The 13,133-nt window shown below is 42.2% G+C and overlaps 2 protein-coding genes across 2 annotated transcripts; both read left to right on the top strand.

The window, feature by feature from the left end:
• Nucleotides 1-1,379: 1,379 nt before the first annotated feature.
• Nucleotides 1,380-7,652, top strand: LOC144721543 (ADP-ribosylation factor-like protein 3). The gene is made up of 6 exons (XM_078599228.1): nt 1,380-1,480; nt 3,134-3,277; nt 5,533-5,649; nt 5,749-5,799; nt 6,158-6,343; nt 6,802-7,652. Exons 1-6 carry the CDS (start codon nt 1,478-1,480, stop codon nt 6,847-6,849), a joined length of 549 nt encoding a protein of 182 aa, XP_078455354.1. The 5' UTR covers nt 1,380-1,477; the 3' UTR covers nt 6,850-7,652.
• A 3,999-nt stretch (nt 7,653-11,651) lies between these two features.
• On the top strand, nt 11,652-12,516 carry LOC144721542 (fibroblast growth factor-binding protein 1-like). The gene has a single exon (XM_078599227.1). It carries the CDS (start codon nt 11,753-11,755, stop codon nt 12,428-12,430), a length of 678 nt encoding a protein of 225 aa, XP_078455353.1. The 5' UTR covers nt 11,652-11,752; the 3' UTR covers nt 12,431-12,516.
• Nucleotides 12,517-13,133: the final 617 nt, after the last annotated feature.

The raw sequence follows: 13,133 nt of genomic DNA, 5'->3' as shown, positions 1-13,133 counted from the left end.
GTTAGAGGTGTTTATTGTATTCAGGTTTATACTGCACAGTATACAAATAGTGCTGAGGATTGGTTTTGAGATAGTGATTTGGTGGTGGAAAGACCAAATCACGTTCGGTACGCAAGTTGTGGCTAATGTCATGTGTGTTTACTGGTAAAACTGCTTACAATTAAAAAGAAATAGGCAAGGGTCTTAGCACAAAAATAAATAAATGTAGGTCCATCAGCTATATAGCAATTATTTTCCAATGTTTTCCAGAAGCATCACAATAAACCAGACAATGGACCATTGCTGATTTTACAAGTCAAATCAGGAGGTCCTGGCTTATGCTATTGGTTTTGTTGATATTTTGTATGAAGGCTTTTTAAGAGTTTAATTTACACCAAATTGTTACCTTTTGTATACATTTTTAAAAATCTATTTTTGACAACCATATTAAATACTTTTCCAGAATGTTTTTTTCAAAAAACTGCTGGTTGAAGGGTTCCCCAACATCGTCACCTTTTTACCATAAGCGCATTGGTCAGAGTGGATATTACAAATGATAAAATATATTCTCAATACAGTAGTGTCATTGTGAGTTTTGGTGGCCCTTATAATCCAATGCTGGATGAAAGAAATCTTGAAAATTAATTTAATAATTGGCACAAACTACAGTCGTGAAACTTAAAGGGACTAATGGTTCAGAATGTAAATTCACATGGATATTTTAGAAAAAAGTAGATTAGCAAATAATAGGGTTTAAAAACATGCCTTCAACTTCAGAATAAGAATATTTACTCTGGAGGAATCCGATGAGCTTTCAAGCTCTTTCACATGTCCAGGGGATAACTCAAGAGAGCAAGATAGTCTCAGCTGTAGGTGACCTGGTTCACCAATATGACAACAGTTATGAATATAATACTCAGTGCCCTAATAATAATATACTGAGACTTCATGCTGGAAAACAAATTAATCTGATTGGCTTGTGGAGTTGATTCTAGATTTGAAGCTTTCGTGATTGCAAGGATTCATACTTTTTTCGGTAAAGTCACGTAGGTAAAAAAATAGAAATAATAATTAATATTTCCATTTATTTATTTTTAATAAAAAATTCAATTTCTATTTTTAATAATTATTATTTCAATTATGTTTTATGTTTTGTTACCTTTGTGGTGTTGCCCACATTCCAATATACTGTAATATGTGGGAGCCCTGCATGGCCCTTTGAGTCTATTCACTCCTACAGACTTTTTTGTATTGTTCGTCGTAACTTTCTGACCCACCCCGGCCAGGATGTCTGTAAAAAAATAACTTAATGGATCATCGGCTTCTTTTCACTCTGCAAAGGTTCTAATTGTGTGGATGCGAAGTGGAGATTTTAACATTTTGAGTGGAACCTCGTCACCGCCCGTTGCCATGGCAGCGGCGGGAGGTGACGTCACGTCAACAGCGAATGACGTCACCGCGCAACGCGCCTCCTTAGCAACCGGCTCTAGCGACCAAGATGGTGAGTTGCGTTCGCAAGCTGCCGTCGATCGGCGCACAAATAACGACGCTTAATACGTCTTCGTTTAGACGAATATAACTGCGCCAAACACTCCAGTTTATGCCTTCGCAAAGGTACACATAGCTAGCCGCGTGCAGGGCATTAGCTGGGATTGAATGAAGGATGGGCCTGGACGTGCCTGCTGTTTCGTCTGGCCCGGGGTGGGGGTTCTGTAGCCGGGGCAAGGTAGCCAGGCAAGGCCGTAGGCTTGGCCATGTTTGACTAGGCCCGCGGGACGCGTTTCGGAGTTTGTATCGAAGGACTGTGTTTTTTATTATTATCGCGCAATCATCGGCGATGATGCGTATGAACCTGAGTTCGGTGCCCGTTCGCGGCTAACATCAGTTGCACATAGTATCTGAAACGGTCCTGCTTATGCAGACCTCTGTTCACCAACCCGTTACTGACCGGCGTGCGTGAATTATGGACAAATAAACGCCATGACCGACGTGGTGTGAGGCCTTCATCCACTGGTGGATTTAGAATGACTGGAATTTTTTAAAAATCGGCCCGTTATATATTGCAGTTGTACCTTTGATATTTTCAAACTCACCTTTGCTATATAAATGCTCGTTGAATGGATAAGGTGGGGTGATTGTTGACCAAATACGGTACCCGTGTATCCTGGCAGTTGCTAAATATATCAACTTTGTCATTTGAGTATGCTAATCTCGTGGAATAAAGGTGGTATTTTTGTCTGATAGTGATACGTCTGATCGTGATACGTGCGTGTATTTAAATATCTCTTCCAAAAAATTACATATTTTCCCAGTCACTAGTGTATGTCTTTACGCAGTGTATAAGATACGAATTTCACCAACCCAAAATATATATGCGTTTAGGTTTGGTTATCACTTCATCATAAAAACGTAGAGGCCTTCATCCAGCAGTGAGTGCCATTGGTAACGGCTGATGACATGCTTTACTCTCATCAGGAGACATAAAAGTAGCAATCTATAATTGGGCTCGTATACATTACTTGTTTAAACGGATATTATATATTAAAAACGCACCTGCCTGGAAATGAGGAAACGTTACGCGATGAGGTATATGTATGTGTTCTGTGGAAACACTAATTGGCTTAACATTTTATATAGATGCCAGACCATTCATTAGCTTCGCTGGTGTGTTCATTATATTATCATCAAAACAAACTATCTTAATGCAATGGTATGGCAGCGACCTGCCGCTTACGTAAACACGGCAATCATAGAGAAACGCACTTGATCCTGTTGTGAAGGATTAAGCAGAGAACAGTAGCCACAGATGTAGTTAGCTTAGAGGAGTCAATCTCCTTCCCTTGATATTAATAGTCCCGGTGGCGACGTTGTGTTCTTTTGCTGGCATCTTTGCCCTTCCGTTCAGCGAGCAGCGTGACTTGAGAGTTTTGAAGGGGTTGGTGGTTAAGTGATGCGTGATAAATGGGAGAGGGACTGCTAGTAAGACTTCATTCTAATTCATTTTAACGCCTATCTACAATGTGACATGTGTGGGTGTATGATTGTGTTTCGTGCAAGTGAGCATTCTTGTGTATGTTTCTTCTGGATACTTTTTGTGCTCTTATTTTTTGCTCAATAGATTATGGTAATTGTTTTTTTCCCCGTTGTGTTGTAGGGTTTGCTGTCCATCCTACGTAAACTGAAAAGTGCTCCTGATCAGGAGGTTCGCATACTCCTCTTAGGACTTGACAATGCAGGAAAAACCACCCTACTCAAGACGCTTGCATCAGAAGACATAACGCACATTACCCCAACTCAGGTATGATTTTATACAAATATTATCTTCAACTTGCATCTGTAAAACTTGAAAATATAGTTACACAAACGTGCTCTAGATGGTGACATTTATTTTACAAGACAATCATTTGTAAGTATTTGTGGTGTTAAATATTGACTTAAACTTCACAAATAAAGTAATAACTGTTACGTGGCCTGATTGTGATGATTACTTTAAATTAATTTAAATTTTAATCCAGTACGTGATAATCTGTGGATTGCCCACAATAATTAAATTCAGTTAATTTATCACTCATTTCCGGCACACTTCCACTGGTTACAATGAAGATGCCAGTTAATCAGTGACTGTTAATAATCATACTATATGCATTTATTTGTTCTATATATTTTTGGGGAAAAATACAGTATTATCAGAGAATAGCCATGGTGAGATCATGCCTCCTTCCCTGACTTTTGATTTGGGTTGCGTTAATTCAAGCAATATCAGTGTAGCTGTTCCGTTTTGCAATTGGTTTTAACAAATCCTATTTATAATTTAATGCCTTGGTTTATGAGTTTGCATGAGTGTACACCAATCCATATAATATTCTTTTGTCCACAAAGGCTAAGCATAATGGTACGTGTTATACCTTAGTCTTTTCCAGAATGTGATTGATAGTATGTTCACAATATAAAAATGTTCTGAATCCAGTATACTCGAATGTTATTTGTTATTTCATGGTTGGTTGGCCTCTATATTGGCATCGACATGTTTGTATATCTATGGCAGTTGCTTAGACAGACTGGGATCATAATGATAGGATAATGAGGACCTTGGGAGCAGAGCACAGTGTTTTTAGAAAAAATATGTTAATAAAAAGTTACATGTTGTTGATCAATGTGTGTTTCCTGCTATAATATATGTGTAGTGACATCGGGGATGTCATTGTATAGGGCTGGCCCGGGAGGGTCGTGGCGTGCGATGTTCCTACGTCGTAGACAGTTCTGGGTGGGTTGCTGTGTGATGCCGGCTTTACGATAGCAGGGCGTGCAATGCACTGTCATCGTGTACACCCCGTCGATGGGTGTACTGGGTGTAGTACCAGCCCTAGTAGGGCTTGGTGAGCGCTGGGATAGCGCGGTCACCGCGCATAGCGTTTAATGCGGGCTCCCACAAGGGGGAGCGGGAGAGTGTCAGCCCAGGGACAGGGTTGCCCCGGGCCATGGCACTCTCGTTGACCCCGTAGACACGTGATCCGGAGTGTCCATAGAGAGGGCCACAGGGGGGGGCTAGGGGGTGATCACCTGTCCGGGGAGAGCTCTCGAGATGGAGCTAGAACACTTGAGAAGGAGGGCGGGGCCTGGGCGGAGCCAACCCCGACCTGGGAGGATATAAGGTGGGTCCCTGAGAGGGACCGGGGTCGCTTCGTTCTACAAGCTGAAGCTCCACGTCCTACAAGTTGGAAGCTCTATGTCCTGCAAGGCATCAACACGTGGCCACGATCTGAGTGAGGGTCCGACCCTTCGTAGCTGTAACTCCTCTGTATAGTGTAGTTAGCTGGGTGGTCACCACCCTAGGCTGTATCTGGTGATGGGGCAATTACCCCTTTGCGTATTATGTGTTGATATAATAAATGTGTTGCCTCTAAAGAATAACATCTGCGACTCAGTTGGACTCGCTACATATGGATCAGAAACATGGACATTCTAAATGGAACAAAAACTGAAAAATACACATAAAACAAATATCTAAATTGCGGATATTATACTGAGGCACAGTAACAGGAAGAGAATAAGTGTAAATTACAGACGTTTCTAATGAGTGGGCTTGTGTAGCGCACATTGCGAGAAGGGATGATGGCCAATGGATGGGAATGGTAACAGAATATCAGCGAAAGGAGGGAACATGCCCGTAAGGACAACCACCACAGAGATGGAGTGATGAGATAATCTCGTGCAGGAGTGAGATGGATTGTGACATTGCAAGACCATGCAGGATGATGATGTGGGATTACCTTCATCCAGCAGGGTATAAAATATGGTTGATTAATAGCAGTATTGCAATTTGTGTAACTATCTGGTATGCAGAGTTGATGGTCCTCTGACTTTTTTGCCACAGCCGTATTACATAATCACATTTTCGCATGAGTAATTTGTCTTTTTTATTTCGTATTGCATCACAAGTGATTTTTTTTTGCCAAAACTTCACTATTAATCTTGACTTGATTAATATCACGTTTTATACATTTTGTTGAGCACTTCAGAGAGCATTGTGAAACTGTTTTTTTCTCTGCACAGGGCTTTAACATCAAGAGCGTGCAGTCGCAAGGATTCAAGTTAAATGTGTGGGACATCGGCGGACAAAGGAAAATTAGACCTTATTGGCGAAACTACTTTGAGAACACTGATGTGCTGGTTAGTTCCAACATAGAGCACAAATATATTATCATTATTGAAATGTTTGTATATGGACATTATTTATGTAATGTGAACGTTCTTTTTTCCCATTTACAGATTTATGTGATTGACAGCGCAGATAGGAAAAGATTTGAGGAAACAGGGCAGGTAAATATATCCGAAGTTATATTTTTAAGGCTCAATGAACCATATAAACACAAAAATGGTGTGTCAGATATTTCTCAGTCATTGCATTGCTCAATAACCTTTTGTAAGTCCTGTAATTTTACTCCGAGTAGTAATATGGGTATAATGTTATAAGGGTTGGGTGTTCCTCTGTTTCACAACAATTGAGTGTAACCACGGTTCCACAAAGAAAGTCCATGTGAGCACATCGCACATGGGGCGTACGCGTGTGCGCGTCTAGAACACCGTGACCAAGGTTCTGGGAAGCGGGTCAATGTGCCCACGGATCACATGGGACGTCCGCGTGTGCATGCGCCCCCCTGTTTGGTGTGTTGGGCAGGAATTGGCCGAACTCCTGGAAGAAGAGAAGCTGAGTGGCGTGCCTGTGCTCGTCTTTGCCAACAAGCAAGATTTGCTGACGGCCGCACCAGCTTCTGAGATCGCTGAGGGGCTCAATTTGCACACCATCCGCGACCGCGTCTGGCAGATCCAGGCCTGCTCAGCCCTGACGGGGGAGGGTGTGCAGGTACAAGTCTTGTTTTTTTCTCAGCTACACTGGTGCCATATACATGGATGACTATAATACATTTCTGTTAACAATAGGTGTTGAATTTGCTTGTTTGAAATGTTTATGTATACATTTTTACTTTTAAATAATTAACAATATTTAAGTCAAATAATTTATGACCAGGTAACAGTTCATTGGAACAAGGCTCTTGCAATTCAGACTTGGGCGATAGATGCATTTTAATTTGAAATTCTGATGTCAAGTTGGATTTAATATACCCTGGTTTATTGCCTAAGTGTAATTACGTTTAATGTGCTGGTGTCTCATCCACCTACATGATTACTTAATTTGCAATCATTTGTTACAATAATCCTTTGTGTAAGAACTGCATGTTCTCAATCTCTAAAGCATATATTTTTGCATCCAATCAAGCACTGAAAATATCTTACATGGCCTTGTGACCTTTTCTTCTTTAGGATGGGATGAACTGGGTATGTAAAAATGTTAATGCGAAAAAGAAGTGACTCAACCATACGCAAAGCACTGTTGCCCACATGTACAAGGTAACCTCACTCATCCAGTTTGAAAAAGTTTGTTTTCGTTTTGTTGTAAATTGTAGAATTATGAGACTGAGAGATGTAATTTCTATTGCTCATGGAAAGGTAATCTTTAAAAACTGTTTGCTATAAATGATGCAACACAATTTATCATTCCCATATGTGATGAAAAGAGTAGAAAGGGTAGAGAGTTTGACATGTACAATTAACATATTTTTTTCTGCATTTCTGTACAATGAAGTTATTTTGACAATTATGGACATGTTTTAGATAAGGCTTTGTACACCAGGACATTGTACGCAGTTTTGTCTGCTATCCTCCGTTTTATGTTCAGCGTTTGTGGTTGGTGGGGATAGGGGCTATTCTGCTGGCAATTAAAAGTCAACTATTTAAAATGGCAACTTCGGTTCTACTTGCAATATGAAAATTTATCCAAAAAATGTATTTATCTATTCACTAGCATTCTAGTTATTGTGGAGTGCAATCCATTTTGGTGGTTTGTTCATCTTGACATTACAACAGTGCGTAATTGAGAGAAACACTAAATCGTAGGAATACTAGTAACATGTTTTATTTGTTTATTGGAATTACAATATAAGAAGTTATGATCACCCCACACAGTAAATATCTGCTTTACATATTTCATTATGAACTGTTTATGCTGGTTGTCATCTATTTATGTTCTGGATCAATGGAAGTAAAGTACAGTAGTATGATTTGTGTACCCATTTGGGTGCATTTCTGCAACTTAATAAAAAGTGCACAATTTTTAGATGTTTGAGATTGTATTTTTTACCGATACAAGTCATTTGTAGTGGAAATCTCTTTCATAATCAACATTTTTGGTTTAGATCGCATTATTTATAAATGTGTCGTAACCCTCCACCACCCGACACGGCCAATCAGTAAAAATGTGTCACGTTGACAAAAGACAAATAGTTCACTGCTTTAGCCCACCGGTGTGTTGAAGCCACAACATTTACAATTTGAGTACGACGTTTCGCTGGTAATTGCATCCAGCTTCAACACACCGGTGGGCTAAAGCAGTGAACTATTTGTCTTTTGTCAACGTGACACATTTTTACTGATTGGCCGTGTCGGGTGGTGGAGGGTTACGACACATTTATAAATAACGCGATCTAAACCCAAAAACGTTGATTATGAATAACATTGGTCGCGAAAGCCTACGTGGAAATCTCTTTATTTGGCATCTCATGGGATATGAGAAAAAATTTTGCTGGCTGGATTCATGCGGAAGTGACGTCACCATGGATATTTCTGATGACTACAATTGCATCTTCTATTCATATACAATTGCATCCTACAGCGTTGAGACGGGCTCTTGTGTGATGGCGTCACACCCCCTCCACCTATACTCCACCCTGCCGTGTATTCTGTGCAAATGTGATGGAGATAAAAGGGCGAGAGAGAGGAGGGAGGAAACGATGGAGAGGAACGGAGAGGGACAGGTCAAAGAGTGAAAGGGTGTGAAAAGGAGAGGAAAACGGAAAGAGGAGAGCGAGGGAAAGCAAGTGGGAGGATTACGGGGACGCAAGAGAGATTGAGACGGGAAAGGGAGAGGTGGCAATAAGGAGAGTGAGAGATAGTGGGAGAGGAGAAGAGTATATATGGAAGGTGAGGTAGAAGACATAGCGTGTATGTATGTTGAACTTCATTCGCACCGCACGTAGCCGTATGTAGCCAACCGTGCTAATAGAAACATATAAAAAGACAAAAGTTAATGAGATAAATTGAGATATACAGTACAGAAGGCAAGAGAACAGTAGAGAGATGGCTTAAAAACTTTTTCTGGCTGAGAGGGACTTAGGGTCATTTCTAAAGGATGTGCGGGCTGCTCATCTCATGAAAACTTTTAAGTACATTTGTAATATAGCTCTAAGAGATACCGTCTTGTTCAGTTATATGTATATTTATTATGAATAAAGTCCGCAGACTCACTGATAACTTAACGAGTAACCGCGAGTGACTATATACACTTGTTAACTTAGCTCTATTCTGAGACAACATGACTCTAGCCTTCCAAGACTACAAGGTGCCCACTCCAGGATGATGAAGACGACCCCGCTCCAAGGTGACAACTGCAATTCCCCCACAACAGCAGCCCAGAGCCCCTGTTCACGCCTGCTCTTATTCCCCTCACCACCCGGCCACGCCCCTATTCCCAGAACCCTCTCTCACCGCACCTGGCCCTGTCTGTCTCTGCCCTTATTACAATTTACGACTGTTAGGTCCCGTGCTTCCCCTCACGCGACCCTGTCAACGCTTGTCACATCAATCATTATTAGCAACCACTTAGGTCCCACATTACCCTAATGTGACTGTTTTTGTTACGTTAATTAGTAACCATGGCCACGGGGAGCTGTACTGTCCTTATACATATATAAAAACACTAGCTTTACTACCCGGCTTCGCCCGGGACTTGGATTCTCGACGCCCGGCCGTCTTTGTCTCCCCAGTGGCGATGTTGACACCACGGTTACTCGTTTGAGGCTGAGTCGACCTAGGGGAGGCCCAGGACCGGTTCAAATGATCGTCAAAGGTGGTGGTAGTAAGTGTGAATCGAACTCGGGTCGCCGAGCTCATAGCGCAGCGCACTAACCACTACACTATCGCTCGCCCCACACACGCGCCCCCCGTCCATAGGTACACATGCACGCGCTTGCTACAGACACACATCTTGAACGGTGCGTACGGCAGTAAACGACAGGAATAATAAAGCAATGCTGCGCGAAGAACGTCTTAGACCTGCAAAACATTAGTATGGCACTTGACTCACGGAGGGTTGGGGCGGGGGCATGCGTGATGAGCAGGCACACTGCGTTACGCTTCCGCACGCGCGGGTCACATGACAGATGTGACGTCACAGCTCACTTGCCGTGCAAAATATATGCATTATTGCGCCCCCCCCCCCCCCCCCAAAAGAATACAAAAGTAATGTTTTTATAAGTTTTGCATGGTGTACATTCTGGAAAGTACCCACATGGCAAATTTCTCGTTTTTTGCATGTCGGGAAGTACGCTAAACATTTTCAACAGACACATTCACAAATTTCCCTTTTTTATATAGATAAATAGCAGTAAAACCCGGCGTTGCACAGGTCTTCACGTGTTGTCTGAGTTGGAGGCTTTGTATTTTGTGGTTTGCATGTAGACGCGTTCGTAAAAACAAAGTTTTTCACTATAAATTCTTTATATGCGTGGCAGCGAACTTAATATAAAGGATTTAAAACTATATTGGCCTGTGAAGGACGCGGGGATCGATCCCGCGACCTTTGGCATGGGAAGCGAGGGCGCTACCAACTGCGCTACTCCGCCACGGCCTCGATGAACGGGCCAATCGCAGCGCTAGGAAAACCAAACGGACCAATCGTGCCTCGCAAATCCCTCACATTTCGTCCAATGAAACTGCGTATGGTCCGGCGACACACAGACACGCACACAGACAGACAGACAGATTTGCGATTTTATATATATAGATGTTTCACAATAAGTATGCTTTTTTATAGTCTTCATATAAAATCAACTGCTATATTTTATTTTCGGGATGATTTTACTTCAGCTGATTACAACTTAAATTTATCACTCACTCTTGGGGGATGGGGGCGGCCTGGGTGAGGTAGTTTAGAGATTCTGCACTACCTGCTGATGACTTACACGAGTTAGATTCTCGGCCATGACCAACATCAATGTCCATCAGTGCCAAACCATCTCTTGAGCTGCTTCAGGACATACTCCCTTCAACATGCACTGAAGAGTATGGTCTAACAACTCCCATGACACGGCATCGGCAGGCTGTCATCCAGCAGTAGTGCTGTAAATATTTAATCTCAAAATAAGCGATCACAATATCAGATAAATATACAGAACAAAATAAGAACTATTGTATAGATTTTGCTTAAACTTTATAAAATATATTTCTTAAAAAAAAGATATATTTTTCTATTTGAACCCACTCAATTTCACAAATTCGTGAAAAAGCATTCAGAAGTCCAAGCACCTGCAGTCTGAACAGTTAATCTGTTGGCAGCTTAAGAGCATATGAGCACTTTTTGGGAAAATTGACACATTACCGCATCTAATACCTTTTACATGCAATTACAAATGCATACGTCATAACATTTCAGCAAATATAAGGCTCTCAAGCTGGCAAAGGGCTTTGCTCTTCGCTGTGCTCTGAAGACCTCGTTTTTTACGACACCGACTTGGTATGTTATTTTCAGTTTACCATAACCAGACTATATAAAAAATGTCACCACTGTTTACTTGGAATTATGTTGATATTTACTAATTATAGCACTAAACTTTTTGCGGGATTGGTTTTAAAGGTAAATGTTTGAGTGCCTGCCTGCCACATTGCATATATTGCAAAGATTTTTTGTATAATTCTCCATTTGCATGCATGTTCAAGGGATTCCTGACTGAGTGGTGCAAAATGAATTCGAAAATTAATTTGCAGACCTTTATAGTATGTGTACCAGTATTTGAACACACATTTGAAATCCTTCAATCCGTTAATCCCAACTGGAGACAGCTGTTCGCTCGTCCCTTGGGAGCCGTTGGTGGTGTTGAGCCTCAGTGATCCCAACGCCTCTGCAGCGTTCTTTGTAAGTCATTGGTGTCTTATTGTGTTTAGGTCTGGTACTAAGTTGTCTCCTGTGCATTACCATCGTGACCCTATAATTTCCCATCACGTGTTCCCCTTTTCGCATTGCTTGCTTTCCTCTGCTTCTGCAGCTATTTGAGATGCAATTGCATCTCGGCACTTAATGTAATTTATTGCACCACTGTGACACGATAAATACGCATTTGAAAGCTGGTTTGCAGTTACTTTATTTGTTCTAGGTGACAGCATGCAAAGCAAGCACTTTGCTATGTTGCTGCTCCTGGGAGTGTGCCTCCAGTTGTGCCTGGTGATGGTTGTGAAGACAGATCAGAACGCCCAAAAGCATGGACATCATTTAAAAAAAACGCCTGGGCAGACCAGGAGTGGCCAAGCCCTACCTTTAAAGGCCAATCTGCCCAGCATGCTGAAGCCGAGCCACAGGGGCAGACTGCGGGCCCTCGATGGAGCCCAGTGCTTCTGGAAAGTGCTCAGTGATGCTCCTGAACCCACCCTGACACTGCAGCTCCGGTGCCGCAGTGCCCCCTCGTGCACCTATCGGGGTTCCCCAGTCTCCTGTCCTGCATACGAGCGCAAGCACAGTTATTTCTGGACGCAGGTCGTGAAGGCGCTTAAGCAGAGGGACTCGGCATGCGATGTCACGGCTGGGCAGCTTATCGCACCGCTCTGCAAGAAGTCGCCTGCGTCCTGGCTCGGCCTCGTGGAAGAATTGGAGGCTAAGGTGACGACTGAGGCCACAACTACTACCACCACCACTGCCACGAGTGATGTGCAAATGGGAGCCAGAGCAGCCGATGAATTGGGGGAGGCAGGGGAACAAGTGGCAGAGGAGGAGGGAGAGGAGGAGTGCAGCGATCTCTGGCGCTCCTTGTGCAACTTCTTGGAGGGCGCGGTGCCGGGGAAGTGACATTGTTGGGTTACCACGCTGTGCATTGCACAAGATGCTAAGCAGAAGGAGTTTCACAAGATGACTTTTTTTGACAAGTGTAGAATGGCATGTCCGATGGAAACACTTTAGTTGAAACGCATATTTTTACAGTGTTACATACTGCGGTGTTTAATGTTTTTTCCAACAGCTTTTTGACCGCAATAATTTCACTGAATTGATTGTGATAAATATAACCGGTATGTTATATGTATGTAGAACTTCTTTCGCACCGTACGTAGCCAACCATGCTTATCGTTTTATTGGTACATTTTAATAGATCTGGAACAATCTTTCATTAACACATTATGCTTGGCACGTGGGTCGTGTGCTTTACCAAAAACATGTATTCCATACCGTCTCATTGCTTGTTATTGCTTATAGTTCCACTTTCTAAACACACAGTATGTTTATTCTTGACGCTGTCTCCTTCAGAAATCGTGTTATTGCCTCATCTCCTTTGCAAAATAAAACGTATTTCAACAATTCCTGCTTACCATGTGTGCATCCATGTGCTTCATGACATCATAGGAATTTGTCCCTCGTGATTTCGAGTCATCTCATTTGCTTGTCTTTTGCAATTGTAAATATAGCGGCCTCTAGTGGCTTGGAACTGGCTTTACATATCCCACCCCCTTCACACCGTCTTACCTATGTGAAGACTTACGTAAATTTTTACTTTGTA

Source organism: Lampetra planeri, chromosome 12, assembly GCF_965212315.1.
Source record: "Lampetra planeri chromosome 12, kcLamPlan1.2.h2, whole genome shotgun sequence".
In the NCBI taxonomy this organism is placed as follows: Eukaryota; Metazoa; Chordata; class Hyperoartia; order Petromyzontiformes; family Petromyzontidae; genus Lampetra; species Lampetra planeri.
The sequence above is the reverse complement of the archived record's forward strand: the minus strand, read 5'-3'. Positions and strand labels throughout refer to the sequence as shown.

Coding starts and splice junctions, on each gene's coding strand:
- LOC144721542 (XM_078599227.1), top strand. CDS start 11,753: ATGCAAAGCAAGCACTTTGCTATGTTGCTGCTCCTGGGAGTGTGCCTC.
- LOC144721543 (XM_078599228.1), top strand. Junction 3,278..5,532: donor CGCACATTACCCCAACTCAG/GTATGATTTTAT, acceptor TTCTCTGCACAG/GGCTTTAACATCAAGAGCGT. Junction 6,344..6,801: donor TGACGGGGGAGGGTGTGCAG/GTACAAGTCTTG, acceptor TTTCTTCTTTAG/GATGGGATGAACTGGGTATG.